At 37.8% G+C, this 20276-nt stretch overlaps 1 protein-coding gene and 2 long non-coding RNA genes across 5 annotated transcripts in view; 2 read left to right on the forward strand and 1 right to left on the reverse strand.

Moving 5' to 3' along the window:
* Nucleotides 1-4523: 4523 nt before the first annotated feature.
* On the reverse strand, nucleotides 4524-17012 carry LOC102020993 (uncharacterized protein C14orf53 homolog). 2 transcript variants are annotated; one of them, XM_013521948.1, is made up of 9 exons: nucleotides 16568-17012; nucleotides 16339-16485; nucleotides 14960-15056; nucleotides 14230-14280; nucleotides 12298-12375; nucleotides 11487-11546; nucleotides 10961-11102; nucleotides 5298-5356; nucleotides 4524-4723 (listed from the first exon to the last, which is right to left on the reverse strand). In XM_013521948.1, exons 1-9 carry the CDS (start codon nucleotides 16612-16614, stop codon nucleotides 4604-4606), a joined length of 801 nt encoding a protein of 266 aa, XP_013377402.1. In that variant the 5' UTR covers nucleotides 16615-17012; the 3' UTR covers nucleotides 4524-4603. The 2 variants fall into 2 exon arrangements, with proteins under 2 accessions (XP_013377402.1, XP_005399158.1); XM_005399101.2 differs by having other exon boundaries at nucleotides 16339-16488; nucleotides 16568-16989.
* On the forward strand, nucleotides 8094-14993 carry LOC102021744. Of its 2 annotated transcripts, none has more exons than XR_263287.1 (3): nucleotides 8094-8126; nucleotides 8274-8396; nucleotides 14916-14993. It is a non-coding gene; the product is annotated as an uncharacterized LOC102021744 (long non-coding RNA). The 2 variants fall into 2 exon arrangements; XR_263286.1 differs by lacking the exon at nucleotides 14916-14993 and adding an exon at nucleotides 10873-10953.
* LOC106150158 overlaps nucleotides 14992-20276 on the forward strand; it is a 34870-nt gene continuing 29585 nt past the window's right edge. The window contains exon 1 of the long non-coding RNA XR_001236803.1: nucleotides 14992-15066. This is a non-coding gene — a long non-coding RNA (uncharacterized LOC106150158). The remainder of the gene's footprint in view (nucleotides 15067-20276) is intronic.

Below are 20276 nucleotides of genomic sequence, written 5' to 3' on the forward strand. Positions count from 1 at the left end.
GCTGATTCAGTTCAGCTGGGTGTTACAACTGACCATTAGTTAATCTACCACATTGCTAATGTTTTATTGCTATTTCTGTTCAATTTCTTTAAAAGGTTCTACCTACAATGCCTTCAGAATGGACATTCAAATATATATATATGTGATGCACTATAAAAGTCCAAATTGTAAAAACTGATATGGATTGACTTTAAGTAAACTTTTTAAAAAATTGAAAGCATCATGTTTTTCTTTTTAATTATTACAGTAATTGGTTTCCATGTAACCACCTTATTAGTCTTCCTTTCCCAGAGACATGTTTTCTCTTTAAAAGCAGTATGCAGAAATAAAATGATTTTCTTATCCTAAGTGTGGCAGTCAGGGTGGTGTGTCAATATGATTGGCTTTGAGATCTATGCAGGCAATTGGTTGAGCATACCTCTGAGTAGGTCTGGGCAGATCATGAAAGCATGGCCCAGGCATTGAGAACTAAGCGTCTTTGCTGTGCCACAGAAAACTTGCTTTCTACCAAGTTGTTTTTGTCTTGGGGTCAGCCTAACCATGGGCTCTATCCTCAGAAGCTGTGAGCCAAATTAAATCTCTTCTCCTTTCAGTTGTGTCAGACATTTCTCAATGAGAAGAAACACGCTAACACACTAAGTAATCTCATCTACAGTATAGGTTAATAACTGGAGAAAATATGGAGTATAGGAACATTTATATTGTATTTTCTGCTTAAAATGAACCTTAAGTAAAAGTTTTCAATATTAAGGGGAACATAAGTGCATTTTGAAAGAAACAGAGAAGGTCGATTTTTTTGTTTGTCCTGCTTATTCCCATTTACCAAGTTTTATATATGTATGCTTGAGCATCTTTCCTGTGAGATTGATTAGAGAGTAAGTCTTCCTTTTATAGAATATTTTTCTTTTCCTATTTCCTTATGTTTGATGACTGAGTGGAGAACCTTTGAACTAGTAGGGTCTTTGAATTAGAACCAATACAGGCTTCTCCTGGGATATCAGAATGCATGCTAGAAATTTGCCTGGGCACATGACAGATTGTAGAAGTATCTACCTATAAAATAAGACACTAAGATGGCTATCGTTCACACAAATGGTACCAAAACTGGATTTTATACCTAGATCTAAGAATATAAGGCAAAAATGCTATAGACTGTGACTTTCTCTCTTTGAAGATTGTGGTCCCATCAGGTTGCTGTTGGCCTTATTTCATTTAAGAAAGCAAAACAATTTCCTAATCACTCTGTGGTCATTGTAAAAATACAACATTTGGAGGTGAGGTATTAACAAATACTCTCTGAGTAGCTAGAAACCCAAGATGATATAAATAAGATAAGCCACAAAGATAGTATCACCCAGAGTTATGGTTTATGAAAATATTACTAATATGATAGCATTTTTCCTCACTTGGCCTTGAAATTACAAAGTATAGTCAGGGATATCAGGGATTTTATTCTCAGAGAAATGTTATTGGAGTACTGTGAATGCAAGTAAAACTGTAATAAAGCAATACCTCAGTTCGTGAATGGTTCTGCTTGCAAACAGTTCGGTTTGTGAACAGAGCAGCTAGCAAAATTTTGCTTCCATTTGCAAGCTCTGCATAGATGAGCAACACAGACACAGCCATCTTCCCCAGAATCATGGAATGAATGAAATTCTTAAACCAAGGTACCACTGTAATGATACTTCAGCCCCAAATACTTTGTGCTTACTGATTTAGTTCCCTGTAACTTTATTTTAGAGATGGAGGTGCCTTAAATGCAAACATGTTCTGACCAAAGTGGAAGTTATAACCCTTTCTGTAGTTTAAATTAGCATTTGGTTTATCAAGCTACTCAGGAGGCTGAAACAAAAGGATCGCAAATTCCAGGCCAGCCTGGGGAACAGCAAGACACCCCCCCACACACACACACACACACACTTTTCAAATTTTCATTTTTGGTTTATCAATTAAGTAGCTTGAGTAGTTGCAGATTATTTGGATAAATTGACCAAATCTTTACCCAAAAATGTGAGATCCAGACTATACTCCTGCTTGGCAAATAGCCAGCCAGTCTAAATGACAGTTTTGCATTACTCTAATGTGATCAAAGGCTATAATATTTCAGTTTTGTGTTTTCAAGAAATTGAAGGGTTTGGTACATTTGAAGGAAAGATAGTAAAACCTGACTGATAGTGAACTTATTATTTCTATACTTCGGGGATGTCTTTTCTCGCCGCTGAGACACCACACCGCACTCTTATAAGTTAAAGGAGGGAAGGTTTACTATAGCTTACAGCTTGTAGAGGTTTCAGTCCATAGCTAGTTCCAGGACAGGGCAGCGTGGCAGAGGGGCAGGGCAGAGGGGAATGAGTCCATGGCATGGCAGGCATGAGGCAGCCAGCAGCAGTGAACCTCCAAGCTACAAGCCACACACCTTTATTCCATATTCACACACCCTAGATCCAGCCACCAACAAACGCCCCCACCTTTAAGCACATCTGGATACAAACCATAATGGGATAACATATTCATTTTTAAAGGAATTACAAACCTCTGGTAGCAAGTAAACTAGCTTATTTCACGCTCTATTTGACAACAACAAAGAATGGGTATTATATACTAATCTAAACCCATTGTAGTGGTTAAACATTTTTTAAAACTTTTAAATGGGGCTCTTAAATCTAATCTTAAATTGGGAATCTAAGGCCCTATGTTAAGCAACTAGTTCAAGATAGTGAGTAGAATGAACTTTATATTCCTTCCTTTTGTTGTCATCTCTTTGTCTACTTAAGTTGATTTGGAAAATCTCAGGACTGTCGGAAGTCTCCCAGGGTCTTCTCTACAGAGGTGGCTCTTGAAACAATATGGGTTACATGCTCAGGTAACAGCTGAGAACTAATATCTCAGGGCTTTGGAGATTGTTATTTTTGTGGTCAGGAGAAGAAAGAGATGAGTTAGACTGGAATAGTAGTAGTAATTCTCAGACTTTGGTAACTAGTTCTGACTCAAATTACCTATGGGACTTGGAACACCTTTTCAATGTAACTGACCTCTAGTTTCTTCTTTTGTAAAGTGAAAGAGCTTTTTACTTACGTAAAGTTCCTTCTAATGATAAAATTCTGTGATTCCTATAAACTTTCTCCAGTCAAAAGCGACACTTAAAAGATTTATCCTTAAAATGCACATTAAGGTTTTAAATTGAACTATGGGGGCAAAAAGTTTTTGAATTTGATTTACTTTGCACATTACCAAAATGAGAAGGAATAAGGAAAAGGGATTTCTAAGGATAATGAAGAATTTTTGACAAATTTCCCCATACTGACATGAGATCGAAAATTTAAGACAGCTTAATCAGAGTAAAAGGAGATCTCAGGAATGATAATATAATCCAGTATTTTATATAAGACAGTGCATGAAAACAGATTCACCAATTAAATATCTTACTGAATATTGTTTACCAAGCCTCTGCTAAATCCCCAAGCTTGGGGTTCATTGGTTAAAATAAAAAGATAAACAAGACATAGTCTTGTGCCTCAAAGAGCTCACCATCTGGTGAGGGGCAGAGCTGAGTACATTGAAAATTGCACTTAAGTGCTATGATAGAAAAGAGCTTAGAGCAGTGACCCCCAAACCTAGCTCATATTAGAATTTCCTGGGAAGCTTTTAAAAACTACAGATCCTTGTCCCTTAGAGATCATGATTTAAATGATCTAGGGAGGGACCCAGTGAAATGCTATTTTTTAAAGCTCACGAGGGGATTTTAATACACAAAATTGGGAGTAACTGGGATAGAAGAGCACTAAATTCAATCCTTAAGAAAAATAGACAGTAGACAAACAGGCAAGGAGACAAGAATCAGCTTTGTGCATGGAGATAATAAAAATCATGGTACTTCAGGGGAGCTGTACGTCTATAGACCTCAGTGCAGAGTATATGAAGGAAGGGGGACAATGGAAGTAGGCAGGAGGCAGATCATGTATGGTCTGTCGAGGAATTTAGACTTTATAATAAAGTCAGTGAAAAACCATTAGGGGAGTGACAGGTTCTTCTTTCTAAAATATTATGCTCAGGAGTACTGCAGAAGATGGATTAGGGGGCCTGGAAGCAAGGAGACAACTTCAAAGGCTATGGTAATGCAGGCCAAAAAAAGAGGGCCTGAGCTACAACAGTGGCCCTGGAAAGGTGGAAAATACTCAAGGAATAAATTGCAAGAAGGTGGAATCAGCAGGGCAAGTGGATATGGTTGGTGAGAGTAGGGCCAGCTAGGGAATATAATTTTCTTTATTTCGTGGATACTAATTTGCCAGCAGTGAATCTGCCCCAGGTTAAATACTTCATAGGTAAAGAAGAACTCCTGTTCATAAATTTAACTGCATGCAGTGTGTTTTGAATCTAGTCATCTCAAATCCAAGGGTGAACCAAATAATCAGAGGCTGTTTACAATCCCTAAATGACTAAACTCCCTCCATTGGCTTAAGGCCAACCATCTAGCATTTCCACCCAGATTGGTGGGGGAGAGAGGGGAAGACAGCACTCAGACAAAGGTTTGAGAGATTTTAATGAACACAAATGTCTGTGCCTAGTCTTTAAATCTGTCCAAAGCAAATGGAGTAAAAGCCTTCTAATCCTTCTGAGTTTCTTCTGACAGGGACCTCAGCAAAAGGAGTCTCCCTCGTATATCATCACACTGACTTTCTTTAGCTCCTTGCTGTTCTGTGCAAGTTTTTGATTCCAGAATTCTCTAAGAGAGAAAAAAGGAAAAAGACTGCTCAAGCAGTGAGTGTAGGTTTTCTAAAAATTATTAAATTAGAATGCATGTTAACAACTCCCCAAAAAAGACCTAGCTGGAAAATAATCAACCTTGAAAAACTCAAGGTCAAAAATGCCAGCCTCAATCAGCCTATTCTTGCCTCATGTGTCATCACTATTCTCTTGGTTGGTGGCTACTCTGTAAGGCAGGTAAGGCAAAGATAGACTGATTGTGGCTGGAATTTTTAATCTCTAGTTTTCAAGGCTAATTATTTTCCCCCTCCCCCCGGTACCGGGAATCGAACTCACGACCTTCTGCTTGCCAGACAGGCGCTGTGCTGCTGAGCTAAATCCCCAGCCCCAGATTAGGTCTTGTTTTGGGGAAAATAGCTCTAGTAAAACTCTTTGTCTAGCATGGCCCTGGCTTGCCTAGACTCATTAGCAATCCCCAACTCTACCAAAACACACACACACACACACACACACACACACATTATAAAAACCGATATCAATTATCTATTTAATCCTTTAAAATAGGGAATTTTAGAACAGAAAGTCATCCTTACCACATTTGGTTTATTTCTATCAGAAGTTGTTTTGCCCATAGTTGTGGTATCCATAGTACCTGATGGAAAACATTAGGAAAATAAGAGCTTCTTTTGAGAAAAAAATCTAGATTGAGTTGCAAAATTACTAGCATCAACTATTCAGCTACAAGGAAAGATAAACTCAAGGCTTTTACAGGTAAATGGATGCAACTAGAGACCATACTCATAAGTAAAACAAATCAGATCCGCATGTGTAAACATAGTATTGTTTTCCTAATGTAAGAAACTGAAAGAGTAAATAAGGTCCAAAAGGTACAATAGATATTGTGAAAGGGAAAGAAACTGCTCAAAAGGAAGGAACAAGTAAGATGGGGGAAAGGAGAAAAGAAGGAAGGGAAAAAATTATATATATATATATATATATATATATAAGACAGCTAGGATAATTGTACTATTAATTTCTATTCATTGAAAAGAACAGTGCTTATGTTGTTTGATCAATTTTGCATGCCTGTATCTGGTAATCTGAGCAACTACTTTGAAGATAACAATATGCAGTGTAATAACCATTGTTAATTTCCTATTGTTTTGTTTTGAAATTCTATATCATTTTTAATGGTTTTTTGTGGGGGGGGTTGTTTTTTTTTTCAGGTACTGGGAATCGAACTGACGACCTTGCACTTGCCAGGCAGGTGCTGTGCTACTGAGCTAAATCCCCAGCCCCTTTAATGCTTTTTTATTCTCTTTAAAATAAAAAAACCTAACATCCATCATAGTATGTAATTTTCTTATTGTAGGAAAGACTCATACAAATTTTCTACTTGTTTTAGAAAATCAAGCATCATTTTAAAGTTGGGGGCTGGGGATATAACTCAGTGGCACAGCGCCTACCTGGCAAGCAGGAGCTCATGAGTGCAATTGCCAGTACCACAAAAAAAAAAAAAAAAAGTTGGAGTGGTGGTCCTTTTATTTGCTGTTGAAAACTTATGCCCTTGTGGGCAGGATCATTTGAGCACTACGGGTAAATGAAAACAATTTAAGAGTGTACAAAATGTACTTCTACTATAGCACTTAGGTGAGGAAGTGAAATGATAAAGTATGCACATATATACACACTGAGATAAGCCAGACCTCTGTTCAATACAAAAGATCAATTCTGATTAGTAGAAAGCAAAAGATGAAGATAAGGGTGAGGATGGGGGAAGAGATAGGGGAGACAGGGAGAAAGATAGGGCACAGGCTAAGAGGGAGAAAGGAGATGATAAAAGAGGGAATAAGGGAGTATTGTAAGGTGCTATGTAGACCCCACAGCCTAGGCTACAGTTGCCAGACTAAAATATAAGATAATTGAATTCAAAATTTAATAAACACCAGTCATTTTCAGTATCAGTTCGCCCCATGCAATATTCGGGACACATTGACACTAAAACTATTGTTTATCTGAAATAAAACTTTAACCAAATATCTTTTTATTAAATATGACCACCCCATCCTAGACATCTTGCTGCTGTCCTGAGTGTGCAATGCAAAGAAATTGAATCTATTGTGACCCCACTAAAATAATTCTGATATTAATGAGGATGCAGTACAGATTTTTAAAGCTTCAAAATGTATATTTAGGAGAAAAAAGGATTCTATTCTCCCCCTGGACTTGTGTGAGGCTTTTGAGAAGCAAAAGAATGACCTAGCTTCAGAATTAGCCTCATAACCTACTAATCCTACAAACTGACTTAAACATTCAATAGGTTCAGGTTGCCTAAAAACATAAAAGCCTGTACTTGAGAGCAAAACTACTTATTAAGGACCCAGAGTTAAGGTAGCTGTGGTTTTCTGCCCCTGCCTTTCGACATTGTAGTTTAACCCTATTCAGAAGCATCTGCTAAAGTGTATTGTAGCCACCAGGAAGAGTAATAGTAAAGAAGTCAAGGTGAAAGGTAGGAAGAGTGACTTCCTTTCAGAGCAGAGGATTATTGAGTAACTAAGACGTCAAGAGTATTCATTTCCTGTCTCAAGGGCTTTCATCTGAATTGCTAAGTGAAACAGAATATCCACACACAACCCTCGGGTTCTTCTCAATGAAGAACTCGCTGTTTCTTTTCAAGGAGCTGAAGAAAACGCCAAAGAGTTGGGGATAGAGAAGAGAAAATGTTGTCAAAATCGAATGTCTTATCACAAATTATATTACTATTGCAGTTAAATTTGATCTTTATACACCAGTAGATATATTGGAAAATCCAGCTGGATTTAGAGATTGCTTGGTGCATGTGTTAAGATAGGTGACTGCTGAAGGCCGCAGACTGCTCTCTTGATCCTACAAAAGCCAGGAAGAACCTGCTGTACACCCTGAGTCAAATTATAATTTTAAACTGGTAGGAAAAGTAAATCTCCTTAAGTGTGACCTGTCTCTGGAAAGACCTAAAAGAAAGATTTCTCCCTCGGTGTAAACAACAAAAAAGCATTTCCGGGGCTGGGGATTTAGCTCAGCGGCAAAGCTCCTGCCTGGCAAGCGCAAGGTCGTGAGTTCAGTTCCCGGTACCAGAGAAAAAACAAAAAAAAAAAAAAAAAAAGCATTTCCTCCTTTTAGAAAACTAGGTGATGCGGATATGCTCAGCAGACAAGACTCACAATAGTAATGCTACATCCAGACCCAAAGAGAATTCTTAAGTAGAGCTTGCTTGAATTATAACAGAGGCAGTAATATTTGCCAGACAAGTAGATCACACCACTGCAACTCAGCCAACCAGCACATTGGACAGGGAGGAGGGATTCTTGGCCAAGAGCAGTAGGGTAAAACCTCCCTCTACAGGGAAATGTCTAGAACGAAAGGGCCTGTACACTGATTTGCTGGTAAGTGTGTCCAAAATTGCATAGCACCTTCTCTCTAAGACAGGTTTATTAATTCAGTTCTATTGAAATTTAAAAAAAAAAAAAGACAATTGGAGGACTATTAAGTACTTAAATAATCCCTGTGCAATTTCCTGTTTTTTACTTAAGTGTCCTAATCACCCAGCTTATCTATGGTGGAGAGAAACAGTGTTACATAAGAGTTGAGGAGGAAATGGTGCATGACCGCGATTTGGAGTGGAGAGTCCTGAAATTCAGGGAGTAGAATAATAGGTAAGGATTGTATGGTAGAATATTAATTTTAATGTGATTTAATCAAGGCTGTCAGTAATATATCTTGGTTCCATAGATCATGACACAGACATACACAGGTGGTTTTTTGCTTTTTAAATTTGGTATGTAGAGGCGGCACATTTTGACCTAAGGGTAACAGGAATTTTAATCTGTTCCACAGCCCCTTCAGGGTTCTTGAATTACCTTTTTAAGGTGGACTTGAAGCCTAGATGTGGTTGGTGCCACCTACTGGGAGAAATGCGGAATTACATCTATCACCCCATTTTGTAACCATGTTTTCTTCTCTATAGAACAAAGTACAACCTTTGGGGAGGGAATTATCATTCTTCATGAGCAGCGGATAATACCTTCAATAGCTGATAAGTTTGGATATAAATCATAGCTCGTAGGGCTGGAAAAGGCATGAGGAATCATGTACTTTAACACTGCCATGTATAGCATAGTCTAGAATAACAGCTTTGCCTATGGTATAAGAAGCCTACCCGCTGTGACTTTGCTTCTTCTTCTATAATTTGCGTTGCATAGAATCACGGTAAAAGTTACAAAAAGGGAGAAGTTTTTAACATGCTCTATAAAATACTGTGGTTGTTTTAGACATAGAAAAACTTGAAAATAAATGACTTTATCAGGTCATATAATTGGTAGCTCTCAGAGCAGGGCCTGCGACTCATACATCTGACTCTAAACCTAGTGCTTTTTTCATTAAATTATAACATCTCAAAATATGATGGTGAGATGATTTTAGGTGCAACTAGGATAAATTGAGGTAGTGCTGAAACTGTTCAATACTATAAATCACAGAGATTCCCTTGTCAGTACTTTTAAAATTTGATGGCATCAAGGAGAAAGTACCAATTTGATGCTCATTTTCTTTAAAATTGTTTTGCATCTCATTTTCAAAAGTAAAACAGGCCCCAGCTTTGACTTTCTTGTTAGAACACTAAAACTTTCATTTTTATATACTTATTAAGTTTATCCTTTACTATGGGAAGCTGTACTGGTTTTTCATTTAGAATAGTAATGCACATTTTATTTTCAAGGAATACATTTATGAAAAAAGAAGTTACTCTAAAGAGCAAAAATTTAAAAAAACAATAGTCCAAGCAACATATAAAGTTGAGAAACACTAAGCACCACCAAATCCCAGTGTGTCTCTCATGTCACTGTTGATAATAATCTCTCAATATGGTTTCTTTTAAAATTCTTCCATGATGGTAGCTAATATTTCTTTTGTTTTATTAATCAAACTCTAGAGATTATAAATAAACACATATTTAGCACTCTGTTAGATTGCAGATACACTTGGGCTCAAACAAACCCTGAAATTTTGAATATATGTCTTAGAAAATGAAGTTGGCCTATGAGCAATGCCCAGGGAATGCATAATAAAAGATGGAGCCAGTGGGTCAGTTATGCCTGTGGCGTAACTGTGGTAACTGAACAGTATTGCATCCTCTCTTCCTTTCTCTTTCTTCTTATTTTGTTTTCTTTTATTAATTTATTTTTCTTGTACTAGAGATTGAACTAAGGACCTTTGGATCGATCTACATTCCCATCTACAGTCCTTTTTCTTTTTTATTTTGAGACAGTGTCTTGTTGAGTCTTGTGATCCTACCACCTCAGCTTCCCAGAGTGCTGGGACTATAGGTGTGCACGAGGTAGTGCTCTATCTTTTATTTCTTTAGGATTAGAAGAGAAGAGAAGGACAGGAAGGTGTTGATCCGTGGATGGATCACCTCAGTTAAAATTAATTCAGTGTTCTGCAAGCAGGGGGGAAAAAACCTGCCAATGTGCTCAAATTGAATGGAATCCTTCGTTATATACTAAGCTGGGTTTGAATCTAGAATTTAGTTCTTCTTTCTTTGGGGGCTGGGGATTTAGCTCAGCGGCACAGTGCCTGCCTGGCAAGTGGAAGTGAGTTTGATTCCTGGTACCGGAAAAAAAACAAAAAATTAAAAAAAAATTTTTTTTAAACTTTTGGATTTTTATATGGGTCCCTTTGGATAACTTTAGCTCGTTTTTTTAATGAGATAAGCTAAGAATCTTTCTGTCCTCTTCGTAACACTCCTTCCCTCTATCTTTTTAATTTGTACCTTAATGACTTTATACTGCTTCTGGTTGCATTCCAGGTTTTTGCTTTCTAGCTTTCTGCTGTCCAATTTGATGTCTGTCCCCTTAATCTTCTGCTCTGAAGCAGTAGAGTCTACTACTACAAGATTCATGAAATGAAACAATTCTAATTCATAGAAAAATGGAAAGATGGGATGAAACTAATATTTTATCAAGTGTCAACTGTTATCATTTATATATACTAAGTATCTGATATATTACTTTATCTTTACAAAGGTATGCCTAGAAGGAAATTACCTTAGTACAAAAGCTTCTGACTACTACTAATCATAGTCATGAAAAATTTTATTATTACACCACTAACATTTAACTTTCTGTGTGCTAGGCATTGTATTACTTTACAAGCAATGGATTATCCAATGTTTACAAACAAAGCAGAACCTAAAACTGTGTACCTATGATACTCTACTTACCTTGGGACCTTGGAAGATTTAATAATGCTTGCTTTGGCTCAAAATTCTGCTGTAAGTACAGTGATAATTTCAGGTCACTAGCCTTCTGATAGTTCTTCAAGGCATCAATTCTCAATTCAATCACTTTTCCATGAAAGTCATTCTGAAAGAGGACATTTTTTCAAAACTGCTCATATACTATTGGCTTCTCTAAAGCCATTGTTACCTGAATGGTTGTTAGGCAGAAGTTTAAAAGTCCATGACCCCTCATGGTCAATCTTTTAAAGCTGAGCAGTACCTCCCCTCAACACACACACCCCGCCCTGTTTCAAATAGAACAAAATCAAGGACATTGGAACAAATACTATTTATTCCAAGTAATTCAACATAAAGCTAGAGATAGATCACTTAAACCATCTTCTGGGGATATATTTCTTTTAGCAGTACAGCTTGTAACCCAGGATGAGGGGATTGGGTTTAAGTTAAAAGACACTGTATTATATAAGCAAAATTGTGTCCTATGTCCAGCCTTGGAAGACCTTAATACCTGAAGGGTGTTGGCTTGTTCCTGATACTTGACCCATTCCATTTTCCTCTGTTTCTTTTCCTGATGGAAGAAAGAGCCTCTGGGTGATAAAGTAAATTGAGATAAAAAACATTAGTTTTCTCAATTTTCTCCAGTAACCTTATAGTGAAATTATGCTGTCATAGATTCACTATTAGATTCAAAATTGTCTTAATTTGCCTCCTCTGTGCTATCCACTCTCTCAAAGCTGAAAGGTAAATGAACGGACCATTTTCTGTGAATAAGATAGTTATGGGGAAATGAGATGCAAATATAATACCCCCAAGTAAATTTTCCAGGGCAAATTAACAAGTGTTCTGATACTACATAGCTACTGTGGAGCTATTATTGTTGGTATAGCTTTTCTAACTTCGTCCTAGCTAAAATTTCCCAGAAACTTGTGATGTCACTCAAGTTCAGATATCATATTCCAGGGGAACCAAACTGCTTATAAAAATCTGATTGGTTCAGGAGTATACCATAGCTAAATATATCTAATTTATCAGTCCCAAAAAAAGCACTATCTTCCATATCTCTTTCACTTTCTCTGCAAATGATATCTCTAGTTCATTTTTGGCTTTTTAGATGCTAAGGGAGATTTAGGAACCTGGGATGAAAGTAGCGACCTTAAAGAATAGGGGATCCCATGAAAAAAAGTGCATTTTCTTGGGAAACCATAAATCAAACAAATCCCAGAAGCCTGGATCCTGCCTATCTGTCTACCCAGACTGGGCTTGGTTATCAACAGGCTGTTTCCTGTACTTGGCATTCCGAGGACATGCAGTCCACTTGCCTTTCTATCCTGCAAGTCTGCTGTGGTTTTTATCTGTGGTGCTTTTTGTTGATCACGAAGTTCTTCTGTCTCAAAGGCCTGTGGAGAGAAATTTTGGCAAATCTTTAAACTAGCGGAATTAATGAGAGAAATGAAACACCAGTATGAGTCAAGGTTCTTGGTTCCTGCCAGTTGGCGACTTCTCAAGGCCAACATGGAAGTTGTACTACCTACCAAAGGGGATTCAGAATATAAGGAGCCGTTCCCTTTGGTACCATAGGTGTACCTTACAATAATAAAAACTATTCATTGAACCCTTAGTACATGTCAATCATTAAGCTACTTACTATATTACTTACACTGTTTTACTACATTATAATCGTTTCATCTTATTTGTACACTTCTTTGAGAACTACTTTTAGTTTCCTTTTACAGGTGAGAAAATTGAGACTTGGAGAAGGTAAATCATTTGTTTAGGATTATACAGTGACAGACTTAGAGTTTAACCAGCTCTTTCTGGCCCTAAAACCTATATTCCTAGCCACTGTCCTTGCTGTTCTTTTCCATTTCTGCTTGTCTAAGAGTGGGTAGTGTGAGCCAGATGTGACAGCATACACTGGTAATTGTAGCACTCAGAAGGCAGGAGGTTTGCTGCCAGCTCCCAGGTCGCCTGGGCTACATAGTTCAGCCCTGGCCTGAGGTACATAGTGAGATCCTGTCTCACAAATAAAATAAAATAAAATAAAATAAAAGAATGAGAAAGTCAATCACAAGCTAAGCTGTGTGGGTATCCTTCATAAACAGTAGTTTGGGAGCTCTGGCAAAGCTGGATCACACTGGATTTCCTGTCATAAGTTCTCAAGAACTCAGGAACTAGTGCTTCTGATAGTTCACATAGATGATCTGGAGCTGCAGCTGAGAACAAGGAGCAGATCTCAGCATAAGATGTAAGACTTGGAGGTCTCCTGCTTATTTCTGGAAAGGTGAGATGAAAAAAAGCAGCCAGAGATCATATATATATCACCTGTTTACATTGCAAGACACAATCTGCTCTTCTAGTTGCATAGCCCATGAGAAAGCACTTGGGTGCCAGGGGCTAGTCCACAGAGGAATTCCTTTTCCTGGTTTCTGAGCCAAAACACAAAGCCCTAGGCTTGTCATCATAAAGCAGTGGTTGTTGTGAAATTATTGAATTAAGCATTAGAATTAGGCATTTGTTTGTTCACTTATTCAACTTACATTTATTGATTCTCTACTACGTTCAAGCATTGTGACAGATGTTAGGGATTCAAACAGAGCAACCAAGATGCAGGAGAAGCTTGTATCTCAGAAGGGGGAACAGGGGCAGGAAAAAAAAAAAAAATATATATATATATATATATATATATATACATACATATTCTTTAAAAATAAAAATAAGTTTGTATTATGGAAAGTGCAATGGATGACATGGCCAGAGTTGTATAATGGAAACTAGGAGGGTGCTTATTTAAGACTTTATAACCTGGAGTAAACAAAAAGGCCCTCTATGCAGAGATGTTTAAGTGGAGACCTGAAGGTTGAGAACAAACCAGCTGTGAGAAAACAGTATTACAGGTAGAGATAAAGCAAAAACAGAGGCCTTGTGATAGGAAAAGGCTTGGTGTGTTTTCGAATTCACAAGGAGGCCAATGTGGTGGTTTCATAGGAAGCAAGGGGAGGACTTCTATGATAGGAGACTGGAAAGGTGGCCATGAGCTGGATTATGCCACAGTAAGGAGGGCTGTGAAGGGTTTTCATAAGAAAAGTGACAGGCTTCAGTTGTTTGGTTTGGATGCTGTGGAAGGGATGCATTGGAATGAGGCACGGACAGAAGCAAGGACATGACAAAATGAGGACAGGGCTGGATGAATGGGAGGGCCTTTGCATTACGGTCTGCAGGACAGTGCTTTAAAGAGATCCTTAGAGGCACACCTTGTTCCATAGCATCTCCATTTCCTTCCGAAGCATCTTGTTTTTCCTTTCCTGTTGGGGGGAGGGGGGACCAAACAAACAGAGACATGTGTTGTCCAGGCAATCAAGTAAGATTGGAAGAAACTGCTAAGTTAATGGTGACAAAGGGGTCCAGGGTCATAAATCACAGAGGAAGGTAGTAGTTAATGGGCCTCGTAAAAATCCAGGGATGTTAGAGATGAATATGATGATAATGGTTAAATATAGTCGTTACTGAAAGTAATAAATAGGATTATGAGGTGGTATCAATAGAAATGAGTTCTAAATTCTAAGATGTTCTCATCATATGACGATATCTCTGGGGTTTAGATCAATATTTTCTAATCTTTAAGGTTCTTTACACAGTTGATTTTTAAAAGATCTAAGATTTCCTAAGAGCAAACCACTTGTTTTCTTTTGCTTTGATAGGTAGCTCCTAGTCTGTAACAGTGTGAAGGGTTTATATGCTTATATTCATGAACCACTAGATGAAAAGGTTTTCAAAAAGCCAAAGAAAGAGAATTTTCATTGCTAGTTCTTATCTTCCAAGCATTCCATCTGACGCCCTTGGGATCATTCTGCACTGTCTGTCTCTTAAGAAACAGGAATGATGGCGCATGAGGTGCAGGAAATTAGCAGTCTGTCTTCCCTTGTGCTTCTGTCACCAGCAGTGGAATTGAACCCTGTTCAGGAGTACCTACCGACCTCTTACCAGGTTCTGTTTCATCTCCTCTGCTTCCTGAATGAGCTCCACGACTGAGGATTCATCACACTCCTTCCCTGCCATGATCTGCCTCATGATCTGCAGGCTGAAGAAAGGTAGTGTAAAACATAAACACCTTCTAAGGTTAATATAAATTTTCAGAGTCAGTCAGAAAGTACTCGACCATGGGAATTAGGTGGGGGCTGAAATCTCAGCAGTTATGGAAGTTTTTCTGGATGTAGAAGGTTGCTATAACTAGGACAACTCCACTCCTAATTCACGTTTGCCGTCACTAAATGTCCAAGAATGAATTCTGTGCTTTTTGATGCTCAAAACTTAGGTCTCCAACAGCCAGTGAAATTCCTTTCTGCCCCTTCAAAGAATATTTTGTTGTATGACTTGGGGAGAAATGAGTGATTCTCCTCTGTAAAGGAGGCAGTTAAAAAATCTGATGGTTTCAGGAGAAATCTTAGATTTATTCCCTATACTATCTCTGTCCACCTTCTCCTACCCCCTTGAGTCTCCAAACAGATACTTGATTTTGTTGGGGAAATCATGTTTCTCTTTGGTAGTCTCCAGAGAATAGAACCATCAAGGAGTTCCTAACAAAATCTGAAACCGTGTAAAGTCTTTGTGAAAGAGGACATTCTTTATAGCCATTAATTCATTTATATTTGTGTTCCTTGTCCTGTTTCCCCTCCAGGTCTAAGCAGAAAGCCAGGCCTTTGTGTTCTTGCCCTGAGAGAAGTCTGTGCTTCTAGTTGCAAGTAGCTGGTGCTAGACTCAACTTGTTGCCCGGCTTATGTTCTCCAATGGTCTGAATTCCTTTAGTTACTTATGATAAGCCTATGTAAACAAGGTATACCAGCTGAGGTGAGATTTTCTGAGACTGGAAAGGAAACAGGGAGTTGATGGATCCCAAGAGCAGTAACTATTCTGGCAAACAGTTGGGACCTCAGCAGCCTCACATGATTACAGGAGGCTAGGGTCAAATCCAGACAGCTCCTAGGCTTAGAAAAATTCACTCTGCTACTGAGTAGAATAGAAAGATCAAAGTCATTTATCCTAAAGTGATTCTACAAGTGTAAAGGCAGAAGCTATCAGTGACCATGATAGGCCAAAGTTATTAAAGGCTCTCACCTGTTTCTTTGCAGGGGGTAAAGAATTAACAACTCTAGACTCATGACATGAGGGCTGAGTCATGTGTAATTAAAAAAAATGTGAAGGATTCCTTTTCATCCTGATTTTGTATTATAGATTCTTTATATTCTACTGGAACTCAATATTCAAAAGTAAAACCAAAACAATGTAAATATCTTTCCTAAACCTGTGGAAATTAACTTCTCCAGTCTTTCAGTCTCTAGGATACCTGAATAGGGAGCCCTTACCTTCTTTGCTTTTCCTCCAAGTTAGACATTAACTTCTGGAATAAGAGGCTGTTCTTGTCTTCTAGAGGCTTTAGCATCTCCAGAAGTTCCTGCTTCCTTATCCTTAAGTCCTCACTTAGTTCCTTCAAGTAGTTGTCTATTTTGGAGCTTCTGTGGGAAGAGACACCATAACATCTCTGCCATTACCCTAGGTTAAGAAAGACCCTTTCTCTCTCCACTAAAGACTCACCTTTTTGAGGGCACAAAAGATCCTGAAGGGTGTGCACCACTTGTCATCTTGAAGAGAATCTTCTACTCCAAGAATTAAGAGGCTTTCTTGAAAAGATATGTCTTGCCTATTCAGTTAAGACATCATTTTTGTGCTGATGTTCTTGAAACTCTTGTTGCATTGGACTGATTTTAGCTACAGCTTGATGTCACAATAGTCCTAAGCCTACAAAATCAACAGGTCTTGTTAAGTAGCAGCAGTGATTGTTGACTGAAAAATACTTAGCTATATCTGACCAGCTCTTGTGTGAGCTTTTGTCTACTGCAGTGTTGTTCTGAAGTCTTTGAATAGGACAGAAGATCAGTGCATCTCCATTATGGAATTCCTATTGTGTGAAAAAAAATGGTGACCTATCAAAAATAACTCATCGACACCATGGCAACAGATCTCTACAGAATGCCTATCTGTGTGAAGTACCGAATTCTGAGTGAGGAAAAGATAAATAGACACAGCACAAGTTTTTTTGGTCTGTGTGGGGGGTGGTTATTAGGAGGAGAAGATAATTCTAAGAGATATTTAAAAAATGATAGAAGCCAAACTGGCCAAGGGTATGAATAAAATAAAGTAATGTAACATATGAGCCATTGTCATTATTTTCCTATGTTTAAAACTTGATGTGTCCTAATGTCATAGTAAAAGGACATTGGACATGTAGCAAGATGACACATTAGATGTATCATTCTATGAATATGTTCTTCCATAGCTGGACTCTTTCCCCACAAGGCTGTAATGTAGGCTTCCCTACAGATTCTAATTTTTCATTTTCCTCTTTTTATAGAATCACACGTCTTATGAACCCTAAGGTATCCCATCTTTATGTATATCCTCCATGTCTATGCCAGTGGGAGAGAATACAATTATACATTTATTTGTGTGTGTGTGTGTGTGTGTGTGTGTGTGTGTGTGTGTGTGTCCTTTAAGTAAGCTTTGAAGGCAGCATTTTCAGGGAAAGTATCAAATGTGAAGTGTCATATCAATATCAAATATGGATTGAGCATTTCCCAGCCGTCTTCCAGAGGGGTTCTTCAGAGTAACTTAAACCCTTTGTATTCTGAGAAAACAGCCACTTTATCTATTTCACTTCTGCTCACAACAAACTTGTCGGTTCAGTATTACAGTGATGCCTGATTCATGTTTGGTATTCATATTTAGTGCATTTTTGGTTGGTTCAGGTTTGTTCTATGTCCCCAATTAAATGGTCAGATTCAAAAAAGCTATGTTTGCAGAAGCTGATGAAGTGTAAATTCAGAGCCCTTCATTTTTAAGATCTTTCCCAAAGGCGCTGAAGTTCCTTTTGTACTTATAATTTTGTGTATGTGTGTGTGTATATATATATATATATATATATATATATATATATTTTTTTTTTTTTTTTTTTTTTTTTTTTTACAAAGAGAGACTTCCCCAAATTCAATCAAGTCCCACAAAATCTGGACCTGCCCTTAGATACACACCTGTACTAATTATCTTATGCAGCAAAGCCTCTTTGCAGACAGTCTCTACAAAAACTTTCACTATAGCATACATTTGTCACTGAATGTTTTGTGTGATACCTAGTGAATACCGTTTTAAATTAGAAAAGCCATAACAGATCAACCATAACTTCATATTGCTTTTTCTAGGAATATCCATGAAAAGTTTAGATTGAATGAAGGTGAGCAAACTCCTCACAGCTGAAAGGAAGCACTGGGTAGGCTAATTATTATTAATAGCATCTCATACTGCACATATGACAGGTGGTAGCAAACAGTAGAGGACAAAAATGACATTGATCACTAAAGCATAGCCTCTTTAAATTTCATGTTGTGACATTTGGCAGACAGAACTACGAAGGAATTTTAAAAGATTTAATGGGCAGGCAGCATACCAACTCACCTTCCTTTTTGTCCTTGCTCGAAAATGATTCAAAGAGGATGAACACTTGCTAATCTTATGTGGTCTTTTCTATAATCAGCAGTTTTTATTTTCTAATATTCCAATGTATATTTCTTCATATATATATGGAATATAGTTTCCAAGGAGAATATTTGCCTTATAGTAATAAGATGTACATAGACATTGTGGTGAAGAACTTTTGAAAACTCAGTAGTATTGAGAGGGAGTAATTGATGTACAACATTATTCTTGGGTACAGGGAGAAGGCAGGGTGAAGCTGCAGATGACCATTAGCAGTGGCAAGGAGGAAAGTGGAACACTAATTTTTCCTGAAGGAAAATGTTAGGCCATCTGTTGATTGGGAAAGTACAAAACCTCAGAGGAGCAATGACTTGAAATTGGGAATTGCACCTGAGTCGTGGCAAAGGAAGTCAATCAAGCAAGAGAGAAAGGATTGCCATGGAGTGCTAAGGGTCAATATGAGTTTACAGATTGGTGATTTATCATGTTCTGAATCAGAAGTTATACAATTTTCTCCAGCAGTAGTTGGCAAACTAAAAACAGTAATTGGGAGAACAGATGGTTGGTTGACTCCAGGCTGGGACTTGGCAGAAAAGACAGGCAGAAAGTTCAAGGGAGTAAGGGGGCTGAGCGTACTGGTGAGAGTATCCATCAAAAGGTTGATCAGAGTGTTTAAGCTGCATCCGGAAGCAAATGGAAGAGGGAATTGTCTAAAAAGAGACATTGGGTAGGTACTGAAATTGAGGAGTGAGGGGATGAAAGAATAGAGGTTCTAGTCAGTGAACATACTTCTGAGGAAATAATTTGTGGAAATTAATCACTACAGTGATAAGTTATAGTAGTAATTTGTAATTTTTTTCTACAGTAAACTTTGAATCTGTTTCTTCTTGTCATTGCATAAAATTCACTGAAATTCATGTGATACCTCAAAATAGGCCTTACACCAAGTTATTCACAATGACCTCATCCAACATTATAGCATTTGGTTTTAGTATCTGTTAAGAAAAAAATGTGATTGCTCTATAATTAGAGAACTCAGAGCAATACCATTTTAGTGTTAGTTTTGCCAGCAGAAAATCAGAGTAGTCTAATTAAGCCAGGTCTCTAAGAGTAGAGTCAATTATTTTCATATTAGGAGAGAGAGAAAAAAAAAGAGAGAGAGAATTCATATTCTTACTTCCTTTAGCTCTGGAGTGCAACAAAATTACAGAATTCTTCAATCTTCATGGAGGAAACCTGGGAAGTTCTGGTGCTTTTTGACTCATAGCCAGTCTGAGCTTGAGGGAATTATAAGAATTATGTTAACTAAAATCTAGAAGTACTGGCAAAATCATAATACTAAAAGGCTCTTGACTCTTAAAGATCATTCATGTCTCCCTTTGTTTTCTTTTTTCGTACCAGGGATTGAGCTCAGGACCTTGCACTTGTTGGGCAGGTGCTCATGCCATTGAGCTATATCCCTCAGCCCTCCTTTTGCTTCCTTATGACCATTTTGTCATCTCATTTCTTTTAATCCTTGCTTTTGCTGTCCCAACCTAGTCTGTACCAGCCTAGTCTGTACCTACTTTTGGAGAGAACCCAAGGTCTTGAGAGGCTTGAGATAAATTTGGGGACTCTTAAATTTTCTTGGAGATCTTTTATTTTCTTTTTTTAAAGTAATGCACCCTCTTAATGAATCCCAATACTGGTCTTCAAATGGAGGTATGTGAACTTTCACAAATACTTCAAGACAGACAGAAGCAAGCAAGGGTAGTTTTCACAGACTTTTCCCAAG

This window comes from Chinchilla lanigera, unplaced genomic scaffold (assembly GCF_000276665.1).
Source record: "Chinchilla lanigera isolate Chin_1 unplaced genomic scaffold, ChiLan1.0 scaffold00065, whole genome shotgun sequence".
NCBI classification, from domain to species: domain Eukaryota; kingdom Metazoa; phylum Chordata; class Mammalia; order Rodentia; family Chinchillidae; genus Chinchilla; species Chinchilla lanigera.

Excerpts from the sequence above, each read along its gene's own strand:
- LOC102020993 (XM_005399101.2), bottom strand. The coding sequence starts at position 16,614 with ATGACAAGTGGTGCACACCCTTCAGGATCTTTTGTGCCCTCAAAAAG. Across the intron at positions 16,489-16,567 it reads TCTTTTGTGCCCTCAAAAAG|AAGCTCCAAAATAGACAACT; the intron begins GTGAGTCTTTAG and ends CTCTTCCCACAG. Across the intron at positions 11,103-11,486 it reads AACAAGCCAACACCCTTCAG|AATGACTTTCATGGAAAAGT; the intron begins GTATTAAGGTCT and ends GTCCTCTTTCAG.